This window comes from Leucoraja erinacea, chromosome 10 (assembly GCF_028641065.1).
Source record: "Leucoraja erinacea ecotype New England chromosome 10, Leri_hhj_1, whole genome shotgun sequence".
Taxonomy (NCBI): domain Eukaryota; kingdom Metazoa; phylum Chordata; class Chondrichthyes; order Rajiformes; family Rajidae; genus Leucoraja; species Leucoraja erinaceus.
In genome coordinates this window covers 23,158,534-23,178,274 of record NC_073386.1, presented here as the reverse complement: position 1 = coordinate 23,178,274, position 19,741 = coordinate 23,158,534, and the positions used below count along the sequence as shown (strand labels likewise).

Below are 19,741 nucleotides of genomic sequence, written 5' to 3'. Positions count from 1 at the left end.
TTGAACCCTTGGCATGCTGACACACTTCTGAGGTGCACATATTAGGATTTAAATGTGTGTTGTTTTCCCATCCCTATGACTTTCTGCCCATTTACTTTATTTGTTAAGTCCAGACTGGCAAGGCCCCACAATGGGAGTACAGGATGGCACGGTGGCACAGTGGTAGAGTTGCTGCCTGACTGTGACAGAGACCCGGGTTGGGTTATATGACATTTGTACGTTCTCCCCATGACCACGTGGGAATTCTCCAGGAGCTCCGGTTTCCTACCACATTCCAAAGACATACAGGTTTATCGGTTAATTGCCTTTGGTAAAAATTATAAATTGTTCCTAGTGTGTAGTGTGGTGTCAGTGTACAGGGATCACTGGTCGGTGTGGACTCAGTGAGCTGAAGGGCCTGTTTCTGCTCTATATCTCTAAAGAAAACTAAAAACTAAAAGGTTCCCATTCATAATACTTTTTGTTGGAGCTTACCTACTTCCTTACTTTACATTAATTTATATATGGAATATAACCATTGCATTACGCCAGAGCTGTTTACCGTCAGAGCATTTAACCATGTTTTCCCCCTGTAATAGCTGCTCTTCTAATTCCACACCAACACTGATAATACCTTTAGACTTGTGAGAGTCATGCAAAGCTTCATTAATAACAAAGTTGAACAAAGAGGACCTTCAAAATAAAGTTGGAGAGAAAGTAGGGCTTAAGAAGACACTGTAACGGCAAAGGATAACTGCAAAAGCTGCAGGAGAAGCTGTCAATAGTGGGGATTAAAGAAATATCCAAATAATATGTCTCCAATGGAACATGTGATTAAAATTTTTGAAAGGCATTTCAAAAGAATGGCAAGTTATGCTTCACTCAAAATTGGCTATCCACCAATCTGGAGAAGCTGAAACTATCCATCAGGATATTTCTTTTAGATGCTTTTCGTTTCAGAACTGTGATGCAAAAGGTGCTAGTGGCCATCTTCCTAGATCTCTACAAACTGAGACCATGGGCATTTCAATAAATGCTCTTTAGATAGGAAACTGACCTCACAGCTGCTGCTATAATAGGCAAGTATAGAGAAGAGCATTTTCCGAAGATTTCCTTCTGGCCAAAATCCATACAAAAACCTTGGGAATAGTACCATGATCCACCACCACACTATACACACACCACAAGGGATTTTCCATGTAAATCCAGCAGCATTTCCTACAGCCAGACTCAGTCATGGAGTCATGCAGCAAGTTAAACAGGTCCTTCATCTCTGCTTGTCCATGCCGACCAATATATTACATTTAAGCTAATACAATATCCAATGTATGGCCCATATCCCTTGAAACCTTCCCTATCCCTGTATCTATCCAAACAACTTTTAAATGTTTGTATTGTACCTGCCTCGACTATTTCCTCTGGCAGCTCGTTCCATATACCCACTACTCTCTGTGAAGACGTTGCTCCTCACATTCTTTCCCTCTCACCTCTGGCAAAACGTCTGGCATTCACTCGGTATGCCCCTCATGACTATAAGATCACCCCTTAGTCTTCTGTGCTCCAAGGAATAAAGTCCTCACCTGCCCAGCCTCTCCCTTTAGCTCAGGCCCTCTGATCCTGGCAACATGCTCCTGTCTTATCGGCGCTCTACTCCACTTAATGGCATTCTTTCCTATAGCAGGGTGAATAAAACTGAACATAATACTCCAAGTGCGGATTTACCAAAGTCTTTAACAACTGTAACATAATGTCCCAATATCTATACTCAATTTCATGATGGATTTAAGTCACCGTGCCTTCTCCACCATCCTATCTACCTGCAATGCCATTTTCAGGGAACTATGTACTTGTACTCCTGCATCCCTCTGGTCTACAACACTCTCCAGGGCCCTGCCATTCATTGTGATTATTCTACTCTGGTTTGACTTCTCAAAATGCAACGCCTCACACTTATTTGAATAAGTCACATTACATTTGCCATTCCTCAGCCCATTTCCCCTGATGCTCAATATCCCATTGTAGTTGTTGATAACCATAGAAACATAGAAAATAGGTGCAGGAAGAGGCCATTCGGCCCTTCGAGCCAGCACCGCCATTCATTGTGATCATGGCTGATCGTCCCCTATCAATAACCTGTGCCTGCCTTCTCCCCATATCCCTTGACTCCACTAGTCCCTAGAGCTCTATCTATCTCACTCTTAAATCCATCCAGTGATTTGGCCTCCACTGCCCTCTGTGGCAGGGAATTCCATAAATTCACAACTCTCTGGGTGAAGACGTTTTTTCTCACCTCAGTCTTAAATGACCTCCCCTTTATTCTACGCCTGTGGCCCCTGATTCTGGACTCACCCAACATTGGGAACATTTTTCCTGCATCTAGCTTGTCCAGTCCATTTATAATTGTATATGTTTCTATAAGATCCCCCTCATCCTTCTAAACTCCAGTGAATACAAGCCTAGTCTTTTCAATCTTTTCTCATATGACAGTCCCGCCATCCCAGGGATCAATCTCGTGAACCTACGCTGCACTGCCTCAATCACAAGGATATCCTTCCTCAAATTAGGAGACCAAAACTGTACACAATACTCCAGATGTGGTCTCACCAGAGCCCTATACAACTGCAGAAGAACCTCTCTACTCCTATACTGAAATCCTCTTGTTATGAAGGCCAACATTCCATTAGCTTTCTTCACTGCCTGTTGTACCTGCACGCCAACTTTCAGTGACCGGTGTACAAGGATACCCAGGTCTCGCTGCACCTCCCCCTTACCTAACCTAACCCCGTTGAGATAATAATCTGCCCCCTTGTTTTTGCTGCCAAAGTGGATAACCTCACATTTATCTACACTATACTTCATCTGCCACGCATCTGCCCACTCACTCAACCTGTCCAGGTCACCCTGCAACCTTTAACATCCGCTTCACAGTTCACCATGCCTCCCAGCTTTGTGTTATCCGCAAACTTGCTAGTGTTGCTCCTAATTCTCTCTTCCAAATCATTAATATATATGGTAAACAGTTGCGGCCCCAACACCGAGCCTTGCGGCACTCCACTCACCACTGCCTACCATTCTGAAAAGGACCCGTTCACTCCTACTCTTTGCTTCCAGTCTGCCAACCAATTTTCTATCCATGTCAACACCCTACCCCCAATACCATGTGCTCTGATTTTAGTCACCAGTCTCCCGTGCGGGACCTTATCAAAGGCTTTCTGAAAGTCTAGATACACTACATCCACTGGCACCCCCTCATTCATTTTACTTGTCACATCCTCAAAAAATTCCAGAAGATTAGTCAAGCATGATTTCCCTTTCATAAATCCATGTTGACTTGGACTAATCCTTTTACTGCTATCCAAATGCCCCATTATTACCTATTTAATAATTGACCAGCATCTTTCCCACCACCGAAGTCAGGCTAACTGGTCTGTAATTCCCCGTTTTCTCTCTCGCACCTTTCTAGAAAAGGGGGATAACATTAGCTATCCTCCAATCCACAGGGATTGATCCTGAATCTATTGAACATTGGAAAATAATCACCAATGCATCCACTATTTCTAGAGCCACCTCCCTGAGGACCCTGGGATGCAGACCATTAGGCCCAAGGGATTTATCATCCTTCCGTCCCATTAGCCTACCCAATACTATTTCTCGCCTAATGAAAATTTATTTCAGTTCCTCTACCCCGTTAGATCCTCTGTCCTCCAGTACATCTGGGAGATTGTTTGTGTCTTCCTTAGTGAAGACAGATCCAAAGTACCTATTCAACTCCTCTGCCATTTCCTTGTTGCCCATAATAATTTCACCCGTGTCTGCCTTCAAGGGACCCACATTTGACTTTGCTACTGTTTTTCCTTTAACATATCAGTTCCGATTTTTTGTGTCAGCAAACAGGATTGCTAGGAGAATTAAAACAAGTCTTTATGGCACTGGTCAGCAGTATTAAACAGTCAATAGAAGAGTAGATATCAGAACAAAATACGCCTGTGGGCCGGATGATTTCGTGTTGTGGGCTGTAGGTTACCGCCCCCTGATTTAAGCCATTGAAAGCATAAATTCCTTTATCAATAATCAAGCAATTAGGGGAGAAAAATGTTTGGATTAAGTGCTGACCGAGTACCGAGGGTTGTTTGGCTCAGGGATTGAATCCAAATATTTTTATATTCTTGCACCAACATTGGCTGAATGCATTCATTTCTGGGTCGGTACTTCAGTGTTTTAGAGAAAACGTTTGAATGAGTTGTTCATTCAACTCATTGAGCGAATGTGTAGACTCTTGTCTGACTTCTTATGTGGACATAAAGAATACATCAAAACATTTTGCAGAGGAGTGGGCTATTCCCATTATTGTTTAGAAAAGGTCACAGACCATGAGGGAAATGGTAGGTGGTTTGGGTTTTGCCTTTCTTTTAAATACTTAGTTTTAATTAATGAATCAATGTGTTGATATTAAAGTTATTTTGTAATATCTGTATAGATTTTATAAATATTTTAAATATGTCCACATTTAGATATAAGATCACGTGGCCTAACATCATCAAGGTGGTTGGGCAAGGGAGGTCCTTAGTATCCATTCTTGCTTGTCACTGCTCCTGAATAAATTCATGCATTTCTAAGCGATTCCTGCACACAATAGGATCAGGAAGTGGTTAATGGAGGTAGGGTTTGGGAAGCAGGTGGAAATGTGGAAATATGGAATGGAATACTTTATTGTCACATGTGACAAGGCACATTGAAATTCTGTGTTTGCATAAACAAGGTAAACAAATAACGGCCACCTACGGCACTGGCAAAGTTACAAGTTATTCCGGTTCCTCTTTTGTTATCCCCCCCCCCACTCCTTCCCCTCCTCACAGCGGTTCCCCCACTCCGGGTCCTCCATTGTCCATTGTTCTTCCCCCTCATCCCCCTCCCTCACGGTGGTCCCCCCATGTCGGGTCCTCCATTGTTCCTCCCCGTCCCTCTTGGCCGTATCCCCGCGATCTCTATGAGGGCCAGGCTCAGTTATCCATGATCCATTCCATTGATTCTAAGTTCAAAGGATCAAACCTTTCAAGAACTACATTATCTCTTCTTTTTAACTGGACCTTTGCAGAGTCACGGTCTATGGTTAGATCAAAATATTCAATTCATGCTACTGGTCAACAATTCAAGTTATTTAATCTCGAGTCACAAGGGCAGTCTACAGAAAACATTTTTATCATGTAGTTTATTAGCATGCTTTTAAATAATGTTGGCAACCCCAATAGTTCCATGTTTTATTGTCTTTTTACCCATCTACGCCTCTCTATCTTCCTGTCATTAAAGTATAAAAGACAGATGAAGAATAGGAAGATTCTTAAAAAAGAACCAATGAGCCCAAAAGTGTTTCCCGCTGTTTGGAGGTGGATGTTTCTCACTACTCATCTCTTCTAATCATTAATTCTATTTATACTCTGTGCTAATGTGCAACAATAACAAAAGAAAACTTGCGACCCATGACAATGTGATATCAAAGCAGGAATTCCAGGTTAGAAATTGCCAATAAAGCTCAGTGTACCTCAGACAATTATGATTATGATAATAAATGGAATGTGAGGTAAAGTAACTCGAGTAAATCCAAACTTGGGACAGTCAGAATGCTTGATTTGCCAAGATATTGCATAATTACTTCCTGCTGCTTCAATAGCATTCAGACTTCAAAGTGTTTAGACAACAAATCCACAAGGGACTAATTTTACAGATAATTCTTGCAGCCAATTATCTTTTAGCACATCAAAGCTGAACTCACAAAGATGAGCATGGAGAGTAATTATCTTAATGAACTCTTCCCACAAAACACAAAAGGTTGCTACGAATGGAAAAAGGTCAGTTGCGGAGTGTAATTAAAATTACTAATTCAGTTATCAGCTTTGGCACGACCTTAGCATTTTTACACCCGAGAAAGAAGATTGTGGGTTCAAGCCCCACTCCTGAAACTATAGACCATATTCCAAAATGGGGATTCTGTGCAATACTGAGGGTGTAGTGGATTGTAAGAGGTGCCATCTTTCAGATGAGACATTAAACTGTGGTTTTACCTGGCCTCTCAAATACATGCAGAAAATATCACAGCACTCTTTGGGGAATAGCTGCATTCTCCTGCCATTGTCAACTGCAAACATATTCCACCTTATATCAGTAACTAACCACGTTGGGATGTCCCGGAATGGTGTACTTAAAACAGATCTGGTGTGATTGATGTTGACAATTAAATATGTCAGCCAAGCACTATTTTGTTTTGCAGAGAAATACGACTTGCTCACATCCATTGGTCTGGCAACAGTCAGACAAAGGCTTCTTCGTCAAGGTCAAAATGGGTCAAAATTCATTGATTCGCTATATGTCACATTTCCTTCTCATATAAACTATCCCAAATCCCTGCATACATTCAGTATGAGGGAAAACAAATGTCCCTATGTGTTTGTGACATTATATAAGATGTATAGAGCAAAGTGTTTTTTTTTTCTCTTTAGAAGCAATTAATGAGAATCCTCCACAGTGAATGTACAGGGACAAAAGATATATAAATAAAATTAGTAATGCTGCCAATAAATGTTTGAATAAAATATTAAAAGGAAAATGTAAGGAAGAACTTTGCAATAGAAAAGGTTGTTGTGGTAGTTGCTGTATAGGTAAAGATTTATAACTTTGAATGTTGTGAACAAAAAGGTATGTGTATGTTGGGCTTCTAATATGCCAAAGATTATTTCAGTATTCAGCTTCACCTTCGAGCCAAAACAAACAACTGCATAGTTAAACTTCCAATAAAGATACATGTCTCATTCATTGCTTCCAGTTAGATTTGATGCTGCGTTCTGTGGTCTGACAACAACAATCAATTAAAATGAAAATGGCTCCAGCCTAAGAACAAAACAATTTTCAGACGAATTTATATTTTGACATGAAAGGCTGTCATGCCAGCGAAGATTGAAACAACATGCACAAGTGGTGTATCCTGGGTGTAACGCAGACCTCTGTGGGGCTGGGTTAATAAGCCTCTGTAGTTGGATTCCTGTAACTGATGTTTAACTTCCTCAGAACACTGCTGCTGTGTTAAAATGAGTATATAAAATATCACCTAGCTCGCAAAAGTCAAAAAATTGTTTTTTCAAAGACATTCAAAGAATGGCTGTTAGAGTTCAAGTAACGGTTGTTGCTGAGTGTGAAATTAAGTTAAGCAACTTCCATAATAGTCCTACTCAACATGAGGTGAATAACTTCTAATATTTTTTCAGGCAATGTCTCTGATCAGGTTCCAGGGCGAGTTGCCACTATTGCTGTGCCAGTCCACGTGATCATTCCTGGTCATTCTCAATCAGCCTTCATGCTGAACAGGGGCAGCCTTTGGATGCACATCCGTCTCATCAGGTTGAATAGGCAATGGGGAATAACAGAACGAGAGAGAAAAAAAATAAAACTCAGTATTTTGAAAAGTGGCTAACTAAAAATGTATGATGAATTGATGGTTAAAAATTACCCCAATCTCCTCGCAGAACAGAAATGGGGAAGGGTAATATAATACAAAACAATAGCTCTTTTAAAAATCTTTTTGTTTTTAATGGAAAATACAGCTGAACAGGATATTAAATCAACCAAGAAGAAAACCATAGTCACGACAAGATGATTAATGAACAAATTCAAATGCCTGAATTGCCTTCCACATGGTAAAGCTTTACAGCTCATCCAGTAAGACAGATGCAACACCTCCGGTATCCAAGCAATTTGCTCTATTAGATAGTGATAAATACAGTTATTGTGGATCATTTAATACCCTATGGAATCTATAGGAACAGTTACCAAGTCTGGTGTCAGCTCACAAATACAAAGGCATAACATATTTGAGTCCTGCATGGCCAACAGTGATAAAATCAAGAAATAAAATGTGTGAATTCCACATTAGGACTAGCAACACTGAATAAAACAAACTAGTAATTTCATACAGTACCAGAGCACAGTGCAAAAGCAAAGGGTAAAGAAATCCAAATAATGCTTTACTTGTGATGAAACACACTTTGCAAAGTCTGACAAGCAAACTGCATCCCCTTTCAGAGGCAAGATTTATTTCCTGCAGGAATACTTGCTTTCCTGCTGGAAATAAATTTAATGTATGGCACTGGTCCAGTGAGATCTGGTGCATTGGAAACATGATGTTTCGCTTTGTGTTCGATTCAACCAAGAATTTAAAAAGTCTTTGAAAAGAGCTTGACTAGGAGATGTTGCCTCCATTACATAATGAAAGAAAAACTTTTAAACATAAATTAAATTGCTTAGTCTTCCCTGCTTCAGTGGAAAAAGCCCTAGTTTCTAGACAAGAAACTAGTTCTGGCATCAGCCATATGTGCTCTATGGTTTTAATACTCTTTATAAAGTGCAGGGCCCAAAATCTACACATAGAAATATAACCATGTCACAATAGTACTTTGCACAATTTACCTGCTCATTTGTGAGTTCTATTTATGAATCCAAATACTTTGCATTTTTTACCTTTGAGTTTCTTTCAGGAAATAAGGATCATGTCGCACACAGGGTTTAGGAAAAAACTTTGTAATTTACTTCCAATGTGCGGCACATATCTTTGTATTGTGACATTTGTTGTCTAAAGGCCCTGTCCCACTTTCCTGAGTTACTCACAAACTCTCCCGAGTTTTCCCCTTGATTTGAACCCGGAGAATTACGGTAATAGCCGTTCATAGGTACTCAGGGCTATTTTTTTAACTCGTGGACATTTTTCAACATGTTGAAAAAACATCCCAACTTACCTGAGGCCACGAGTTCCTAAGGCTGGCATTACGAGCCGCTACTAAACATCTACGGACTCCTACGAACTCGCTATGGACATTCCCCGGCCATTCGAGCCAGCACCGCCATTCACTGTGATCACGGCTGATCAACCACAATCAGTACCCCATTCTGCCTTCTCCCCATATCCCTTGACTCTGCTATCTTTAAGGGCTCTATCTATCTCTCTCTTAAAAGCCTCCAGCTTATTGGCCTCCACCGCCTTCTGAGGCAGGGAATTTCACAGATTCACAACTCTCAGTGTGAAAAAAGTATTTCCTCATCTACGTTCTAAATGGCCTACCCCTTATTCTTAAACTTTGGCCCCTGGTTCTGGACTCTCCCAGCATTGGAAACATGTTTCCTGCCTCTAGCGTGTCCAAACCCTTCATAATCTTATATGTTTCAATAAATGGCCTCATGCAGCTAAAAAATATCTTTACAAAAAATATGTTACCTGAAATGTCTCTTTGCCTAGCACTGAGATGAGAAAAAAACGTTTTCACCCTGAGTTGTCAATTTGTGGAATTCTTTGCTACAGAAGGCAATGGTCTAGTCTCCTTCAGCAGCACCTCGGCCTCCCTTCCTGAGCGCAGACACCCACTTCTCCTCACCACACCATTTATAGCCTCCCCGGCCATTGGCGGTGCCTCAGGTGAATGTAACGGCTCCAACCAAGGGGGCGGGGCAGAGCGCGGAGAGCAGCGCAGGCACATTGCCCGAGTGAACTGGTGGGAGGGGAGGGGAGAGGCGCATGGGCGCTGACATTGACGTCGGGCCCAAACCCCGCCCGCCCCGTCAATGGCGGCTGCAGCCCCTCCCCGCAGAGTAGGAGAGAGGCGGCGATTGGCTGAGGCGTGGATTAGGTGTGAGGTTGGAGGTTAAGTCAAGGCGAGGTTTAGTGAGTTGAGGTTTAAGTGTGAGGTGAAATTTAGTCGAGGCGAGGGCTTTAGTTGACATGAAAAATCAGATTAATTTCTAGGAAAACTAAAAAATTAGAATTCCGATCTACATCGGAAGTATATCTGGACTAAAGTCGCTTCTGGGGCCCCTCCGGGATTAGGGGCCTGAAGCTTAAGCTTCATTAGTTTCATAATAGATCCGCCCCTGGCTGCAAGCGCTGTAAGGCAGCAACTCTACGGCTGAGCCACCGTGCTGCCTGTGCTTTCCGAGTAGCTATAACATCTCTGTTATAGGCTGATGTGTAATTTTAATGCAGAACGCTGCAGCTGGCCTTGAAAGCTGATCCTGTGCAGCTGTTTGAGCCAAGTTTTGGCTTCAGACTGCATTGCATTGCTTTGCCATGAGTGTCAGTGGTGCAGGCTATCTGATAGACAGAACAACAGTGCCAACACTTTTGTGGTGCCATTGATGGAAACACATGTGAGACAAATCATTGCTTGCTCTGCAAAGCTGGAGCTCCTACCCATTGCTTCATCATTTTGTTTGTCGGAGTACCACCACGACACATTCAAAGTCCACATGATGGAGGCAGGCCAAGCTTGCTTCATGTTTAGATGTGAGATCATTTCCACATTGCAGCAATAGAAACTGAAAAAAATTTCCATCTGATGCCCACGAGGATTGGGCTAATAGACTAATAGAGCATAGAAACAGGCCCTTCAGAACTAAACATATAAAGCCTTTTTGGAGGTTCAATGCACACATATTAAATAACCCGCAGGGTTATGAGTATATAAAAGAACAAACAAAACTTTTTTTCGAAATAAATGACACACCGGGTATTTCTGCACCGCTATTATGGGAAACCTTCAAGGCATATATTCGCGGTGTCATAATCTCTTACCAAAGTTTTCAAAATAAGGAAAATAAAAGAGAACTTCAGCGGATAGAACAGAAAATAAAATTACTAGAACTGGACAATGCAACTGACCCAACCATAAATAAACATAATAAGATAACTTTATTGAAATATAAAGTCAATAGAATACTATCGGCTAGAGTAATAAGATTATTCCAAATTACAAAACAAGCACACTTCGAATTTGGGGATAAGCCACATAAACTGCTTGCGAGGCAACTGAAGCAACGAGAAAAGGAAAAAACTATTACAAAAATTAAATCGGACAATGGTGAGCTTCTAACATTGCCTAAGGATATTAATAAGAGGTTTGCCCAATTTTATCATAATTTATACACATCCAAAATAAAGACAGATGTAAGTAAAATTACAAATTTTTTAGATAATTGCAAGCTCCCAAAATTGGATAGTTTAGATCAAGAGCAATTAGGAGCACGGATTACTAATGAAGAAATAAAACAAATAATAAACTCTTTGAAAAATGGGAAGACCCCAGGACCAGATGGCTTTAGTAATGAATTTTATAAAAGATTTCAGGTCAATTGTACCAAGATTATTTAATTTATACACGCAGGCTTATACTGAAAATAAACTACCAGAAACCCTAGCAGAAGCAACAATAACGCTTATACCAAAAAAAGATAAAGATTTAGATGAACCTGGTTCTTATAGAGCTATATCACTTCTAAATACGGATCAGAAAATTTTAGCAAAGATTCTAGCTAGAAGGCTAAATAATTATATTAACAATTTAATAAATACGGATCAAACGGGATTTATACCCAAAAGACAATCATTTAATAATTTGAGAAGGCTTTTTAATATAATGTACTCTCATAAGGAGGACAATGAAGATATCTCAGTGGTCACGTTGGATGCAGAGAAGGCATTTGATCAAGTAGAATGGCAGTATTTATACAAGGTACTCCAAAAATTCAATATGGGAGAGAATTTTATTAGATGGATTAAACTACTTTATGATAGACCTACGGCAAGAATATTAACTAACAATACGCTATCTCCAAAATTTTACTTATCAAGGGGTAATAGGCAAGGGTGTGCCTTATCACCATTGCTATTTGCCCTTATGATAGAACCGCTGGCCGAAAGGATTAGAAATCACCCGAATATTCACGGATATAACAGCAAGGACTCAAAGAATAAAATTTCATTATACGCTGATGATATCCTTTTATATATTACTAATACACAAACGAGTATACCCACCTTATTAACACTAACTGAGGAATTCGGCTCTTTTTCAGGACATAGAATAAATTGGAATAAAAGCGAAATTATGTCTTTAAAACCACAAGATTCGAGACACTTACTAAAAATCCCTTTAAAATTGCAACAGAAAAATTCAAGTACCTGGGTATTCAAATTACGAGAAGACACAAATCATTATTTAGTGCCAATTTTATACCACTATTAAATAAACTGAATGATACGATTAAATTTTGGAAAACGCTTCCGCTCTCATTGATAGGTAGAATTAACGCTATAAAAATGACTTTCTTACCACAATTAATATATTTGTTTCAAGCGATCCCAATATATATTCCAAAATATTTTTTCAAAAAATTAGATTCCACTATCACTAATTTTATATGGGACTACAGAACACATAGAATTCAACGAAAGCATTTGGGCAAATCTAAGTTGGGGGTTTATCATTACCTAACTTTATATATTACTACTGGGCAGTGCATATTAAGAACATAATATACTGGCTGGATAGTTCCACTCAGCAGTTGGAGTGGATAAGAATGGAGAAAGAGGAGTGCTATCCGCACGACATAGGAACGATCCTGCTCTCACCGATAAAATTGAATAGTATAATATATAAGAAGAACCCAATTATTCACAATATAATAAGAATTTGGAAACAAATAAAAATATCCTTGAAATTAAATAATTTATCAGTACTAACCCCACTATTGAACAACCCCACATTCAAACCTTCTCTCATCGACAACACATATCAACAATGGGATAGACTGGGGATTAGGAAAGTAGGGGATATGTATGAAGTGGGCAAACTGTTATCATTTCAACAATTAAAATTAAAATTTAAATTGAAGGATAATCAATATTTTAAATATATACAGGTATGTGACTTTATGAAGAAATATACACATAGATTTCAAACTATATTTTTAGATCCTTTAGAAGAAGCAATGAATATTAAGGCTGATTCACAAAAATTAATATCATACTTTTATAATAATATATTAAATAGAGAATCACCCTCAACAGAAGCATTAAGGGAAGATTGGGAACAAGAGCTAATGATAAAGATCTCGAAGGATAGATGGGAAAAGAATTTGATGAATACACATAACTGTTCTATCAATGCAAGACATAATTTAATTCAATTCAAATTATTACATAGACTATATTATTCAAAAACGAGGTTGAATAAATTTTATCCAAACGTCTCTCCCAGATGCGATAAATGTTTGTTTCAAAACGCTAATATAACACACTCATTTGTAGGATGTACAAAGTTGAATAAATTTTGGAGTGATATATTTGATATATTTACAAAGATTTTCAAGTCAAGAATAGAACCCAAAACGGAATGGATTATATTTGGAATAATAGGAGAAGATACCAATTTAAATAAAGATCAAAATGTTTTTTTTTAATTATGGGTTAATAATTGGAAAGAAATTGATACTTAAATTTTGGAAAAATACAACCACACCAACTGTTAAAATGTGGATTAGGAATATGATGGACATAGCACGCCTTGAAGAAATGAGACTCCGACTAATAGATAAATATGACCAATTCTTAAGGAGTTGGTCTCCTTTCATCGACTTTTTGGAATCATGTGATGCAGCGGTACCGTAAGGATTGCTGATTTCAGTTCATGACGCGGATAGATCTACATCTCCGAATACAGATTTGAAAAATTCTCTTTTAAGGGGCCTTCTCTTCTATTTCTACTTTCCACTTTCTCTCTTCCTTTTTTTTATTTTTTATATACACACTTCACGTTTTTCTACTCTCTACCATCTATTTTTCCATTTTTTCCCCTTTCTATTATTTTCTTTTTCTTGTCCTGCTTACTTCCTTCTTATAACATAAAACTAGAGGTTGTACATAGAATGGATTACGGTATTACATAGTTGGCACCTAAAATTAGGTGCCACTGTACTGTTTTGTGCTGTATTAACTTCTAATAAAATAAACAAAAAACAGGAAAAAAAAAAAGGAAAAGAAAAACAAACAAGAGGAAAAAAAAAAAAATAAAAAAAGAAAAAAAAGAACTAAACATCAACCTCTCACTTACATTAATTCCACAATCTCCACCACACACCTATACACCAGGACCAATTTACTGCGCCAATTAACTACTATAAACACAACCTACACCTGACAGACCTGTCGTTGCACTAATTATTTCATTGTCTTCTGCCTTAGGCTGTGCCATCAGATTCCTCACCTGAGCTCTCTACAGCAAGATTTACTCATGGTCTCATCTTCCAGAAAACAGACATCAGGGCTCTTTCCCACAGCTTAGCTGCAATAAAATTTCAGGAGATTAACCTGCTGTATTATGGCAGATTAATGGGCAGCCTTCATCATCAATTTCTTGTTGCAGAGCTGACACTACCCGGCCAGGTAGGACTTCTTGGCTATTTGGAGGGTAGAACGATTAAGGGGTATATTTGGTAAGAAGAGGGGATAAGTTTGAAGTAGATGTTCACACAGCCCCCCACTTTGTAATTCAGAATTACGTGCGATAAAGGAGAGCATGGTAGAGCTGCCTTACAGTGCCTGAGACCCGGGTTCGATCCTGACTGCTGTCTGTACAGAGTTTGTACATACTCACTGTGACTGCATGGGTTTTCTGCAGGTTCTCCAGTTTCCTCCCAAACTCCATTTCTTCCAACCAGAAGTTCATATTTTTAATATTTATTGCCCAGAAATAAAACAAAACAGTTGGTAAAGCTAAACCTCTATTTGTCTTTGATTTACATCAATGTTTTTTGCTTATTCTATGATTCTTATAATCCCAAATAAAGCTTGTTACAATGGAATCAACTTTTTTTTTTTTTAATTTTGGGAGATATATCAGGATGATTGAAAGAGCTACAATAATTGCGGTAGAAAGATCATTTTTATAGCATTAATTCTACCAAAATTGAAATAGGGAGTGTTTTCCAATACTGAATATTCTTATGTAGTTTATTCAGTAAAGGTGGGAAGTTTAATTTAAATAAAGTATATGTCTTAGTCACATAAATTCCTAGATATTTAAATTTTTCATTTACTATTTTAAAGGGGGATTGTTGCAATGTATGTAAATTGAGTTCCGTTATTGGTATGATTTCGCTTTTATTACAATTAATTCTATATCCCGAGAACAAACCAAATTGAGTTATTAGATTTAATAGGTTTGGAATGCTAGTTTCTGGGTTTGTAATGTATATTAATACATCATCTGCATATAAATAAATGTTATTCAATGTGTCTTTAGTATTATAACTGTATATTTGGATGGGCTTTAACACTTTCTGCTAATGGTTCAATAGCGAGAGCAAATAATAATGGAGATAGCGGGCATCCTTGTCTACAACCTCTAGATAAGTTAAATTTAGGTGATAACATTTGGTTTGTTAATATTCTAGCTTTTAGGTTAGTATATAAGAGTTTAACCCATGTGCAGTGCTTCTCGCCCAATTGAAAATTTTCCATCACCGAAAATATATAGGGCCATTCCACCTGATCAAATGCTTTTTCAGCATCTAACGAAATGATTGCTAGGTCTACGTTAGCAATTCTATTTGAATATATAATATTGAATAATCGTCTCAAATTATAAGATGAGTAACATTTTGGAATAAAACCTGTTAGGGTGTATTAATTTATTAATCACTAAACTTAATCTATGTGTTAGAATTTTAGTTAATATTTTCTGATCAATATTTAAGAGAGCTATTGCTCTATATGAACCTGGGTCTTCAAGATCCTTATCTGTTATTGTAGATTTTTTTTTAAGTTTCTGGCAGTTTCTGTTGAGTAAAGGCATACTTATACAGTGTCTTAAACGTGGGGAAATCAGAACATAATTTTTAAAATAAAATTCAGAGCTTAGGCCATCAGGGCTGCGGCCTTTACGTTTTTAGTTTTTGTGGTTTGTCACCGAATTCAAAATGTAATTGTTTAGTATGCTGATAAAGTTTTATAACTTAGTCTGAATATATTTTATTTAACTTATATTTCATCACTGCAATTTTATTGTGTTTTATCATAGATGGCGCAGTCGCGTTTTCTATTTCTAATTGCCTTATTTCCATTTCCAGTATCTGTTGTTTAGCTGATTCTCTTTATTATGAAATGCTTGGGAGGAGATTAACGCTCCTCGTACAAATGCTTTAAATGTTTCCCAGAGAAGGGAGGCAGAAGTTCAGGGGTGGTCATTAGTCTCGAAAAACATATTAATCTGTTTAATAAGATATTCATGACATAATTTTTCATTTAAAATTTGTGAGTTAAGTCTCCATTATGTCTGTTTCTTGGCCATTCCGTTTAGTTTAATCATAAGTACTAGCTCTTTTGTTTAAAAAAAAGTGCATGGTCCGAGATTATAATATTATGATATTTCGAGTTGTAGCTAAATGGGATGAGTTTGGAGTCTACTAAAAATAGTCTATTCTTGAATATTTTTTATGTACCGATGAGTAAAATGAGTATTCTCGTCGGGATGGGTTTTCAATTTTACAGTCATTCTTGATGTTAGTAGTGTTAATATATGAGTTTAGAAATTCACTTGACTGGGATTTTAATTTTCTTTGTCTTGATGATCTGTCTAATTAAGAATCTAGTGTACAATTTAAGTCTCCACCAATTATTGTTATGTTGTGTAAATTCCGGAATAGTATTGAGTGTTTTCTTGAAAAACAAGGGACTATCAAAATTTGGTCCATAAACATTAAGAAGAATCACTTTTTTAAAATATAACTCACCTACTAATACAATATATCTGCCGTCGATATCCACAATAGTTGATGTATGTTTAAAAGGTATACCTTTAAGGATTAATATTGCAACTCCTCTAGATTTATGTAAGAATGAGGAGTGATACGTTTTAGCAATCTATTTTGCTTTCAATCTATGTTGTGCTTCCTTTTTAAGATGAGTTTCCTGAAGGAATATTATATCTGCTTTAAGTGATTTTAAATGTGCTAATACTTTCCCTCTCTTGATTGGTTCATTAATTCCCTTAATGTTCCAACTACAAAATGTATTTCCTTCACCCCCAATTTTCATACTAACATCTTGCATCTTATGGTTATGGTGGTCTATAAAAGAGCAGATGGTTCAGCGCACACAAACCCGACATTGCACCCGAACATCAGATAGATGAATTTTAGATCTCGTAGGTCTTCCTCCCGAACATATCTCCTTAACTAAAACTTATAATTCCATTCAAAATTAAAATTATAATATGGTATAATATAAAGAAGGTGAAAGGATAAATGGTTAGAAAGTGTAAAAGAAAGGAAAAAACTACATCTATAATTGGTGTAGTTAGTGATAGCCACACTAACGTGGCTAGCCATCTAAAGACTTCCTTAGCCTTTGAAAAAAAATACTAGCTCCATACTTTTGTTAAAAAAAAAGTTTCAATAAAAACAATTTATAGGGAAGGGGGAAACAGTTTTAGGTCCAAAGTATTTATAATCTGTTGGTGAAAAAGTTATTATTCTCCATATAAAATATTAGTCACATATAAATAAATATTAATCGAAAATTAGTCAAAAGTATTTTTTAAAAAACCCAAATTTTTATTAATAAATTGCCTGAATCAAACCTTACTTATAGTTCATATTTTTAACTAATTCTAAGTAGATCCAATTAATAATAATTAGTAATAATTCGTAATCATAATTAGTAGTAATTAGTACTAAAATATAAATGTTATATATCAATAGCAAAAAAACATGCTCGACTATCATTATCAGCCTTCATTAGTCCTTAAGTATAACGATTTAAAGTTCCATTTGTTCTCTGCGAGGTAACGAAGTCCGGTAAAGTCAGGTGGGTATTAAGTATTGTTCAATCATCGGTCTTATTCTCAATGTCCTGGGCGAAATCAAGTGCTTCCTTGTGGTCAGTGAAGAAATATTCCTTCCACTTGTAGGTAACTCTCAGTGTTGCGGGATACATCAGTCCATATCTCAGATCTTGTATATTCTTAAGTTTTCTTCTTGTCTCTGTAAACAGCACTCTCTTCCTGGTGACCTCCACAGGATAATCTCTAAATATACTAATCTTGTCTCCTTCAAATAGGAGATCTCTGCTGCGAACCATTTTCTTCATCATATCATCCAAAACATGGTCATATTGCACCTTCACTATCAGTTGTCTTGCGGGAGCGTCCGCCCTTGTACGGCGTCCCAGTGCTCTGTGTGCCCGACCTAGTAGAGGTTTTTGATCAAGATTTAAGACTTTTTTTAATAAGTCTGCAGCAAATTCACGGAGGTCTCGGTTCCCCTCTCTACTTTCCTGGACGCCCACAATTCTTAAATTCTGGCCTCTCTGACGTCCCTCCAAGTCAATACATTTTTCAGTTATTTTACTCAATAAGTCTGATAAACGCTTGTTCTCGGAGAGAAGCTTTTTTGTAGTTTGAGCACTTGTCTCAGCAATATCCTCTAATTGAGTTATAGCTGTATTTTGTTGATTTAATGTCTGGATGATGGGATCCAACCTAGAATTAAAGCTGGATTCCATCGAATTCATTTTAACATTTACCTCTTCGATTTGTTGAGTAAGATTTTCTTCCATTGTTGCCTTCCAGGCTTCCAATACTTCGTGAACAGAGGCTATGATTTCTTCTTTAATTTCTTCTTTAAGGGATTTCAGTTCTTCTTTAAAGTTCAGTTTTTCTTTAAAACTTTTCAATTGTTCCTTTTTACTTGCAATTTCTTGTGAGAGAAAACTTCGAAGTTCCTCTATTTCTGTTTTTTTCGACTTTGTCTTCTTTGAAACATCTTCCTGGGATGACGTTAAAACTGAGCCCGAGGCTTCAGTCGGGCCTACTTCTTCCGCCGATTGCTTGGGCTTAACGGCTCTTTTCGTCTTGGTATGTTGCATAGACATACCGCCGGAGTCGCGCGCCTGATGACGTCACACACTCGTTGCAAGCAGCCGGTGCGTTATCAGCAGGTCAGTCCTGTTCTTTTTTTCCCCATTTTCAATCTATTTTGCGTGGAGCTAGCTGGCGCGGACCTGTATTCCTCCATAGCGCCACCGGAAGTCCTGAATGATGATTGTTAACTTAGTGATGGACTTGATGTGTTGAACAATTGTTGGCAGATGGAATTGGAAGATATATTCTGAGGCTTTGACCTGCACTGCTTCCATGTCCTCGATGCTTGAGTTCTCACATTAACCTTGATGATTACCTCATTCCATCAACATGTTACTGTTTGCTGAAGGACTTCAGACTCCTTGAACTTGGAAGACCACTCACCACCCCTAGATCTTGTCAACCAAACCATTCCCCACTACATTTGGATATCTCAAAGCTTGGCTCTTGCTTATATTCCCCCATAGTTTCAGTAAGTTCCAAAGAGCTGGGGAATGGCTCGACTACTAGTTCCAGCTATAATGAATTGCCTTTATAAGAGGGTGTGGCTGAGTATAATCAACCAGCTAGGTTGATCAGATGTTAATCACTCCAAGGATCGTGTGATGAAACTGGTCACAATGTGACTTCTTCTTCTTGCATATAGCGTGCACAGCCTAAAGTTGTAGGTCAACTTGTTCTATTTGATCTATTTGTTTGTGCACGTCAGATTGATTGCATTAGTCGAAACAGGGTAGACCACGTGAAGGTTGCAATCTCCCACCCCATAATGTGACTAGCGGCTGGTTTATCACTGAATTCATGTTAATGAGAAAGTAGCATGTATTTTGTATGCATCATTACATGAATATGAGTTTATTGTGCAAGACAATCCCAGCCCATACTTTCGAGTGTGGTCCAATTTATACCCCATGCCTATGAACCCTGGATTTTATTGTTTACCTGTCATCCTACAATACTGTGGAGTACATACTCTCACTTTTTCTTCTCCCAAAACATATCATTTTCCCTCTGAATTTTTTTTTCCCAAT

At 38.0% G+C, this 19,741-nt stretch overlaps 1 protein-coding gene across 1 annotated transcript; it reads right to left on the bottom strand.

Moving 5' to 3' along the window:
• Nucleotides 1-17,383: 17,383 nt before the first annotated feature.
• Nucleotides 17,384-19,535, bottom strand: LOC129700673 (uncharacterized). Its single transcript, XM_055641253.1, has one exon. It carries the CDS (start codon nucleotides 18,719-18,721, stop codon nucleotides 17,675-17,677), a length of 1,047 nt encoding a protein of 348 aa, XP_055497228.1. The 5' UTR covers nucleotides 18,722-19,535; the 3' UTR covers nucleotides 17,384-17,674.
• Between the last annotated feature and the right edge of the window lie 206 nt (nucleotides 19,536-19,741).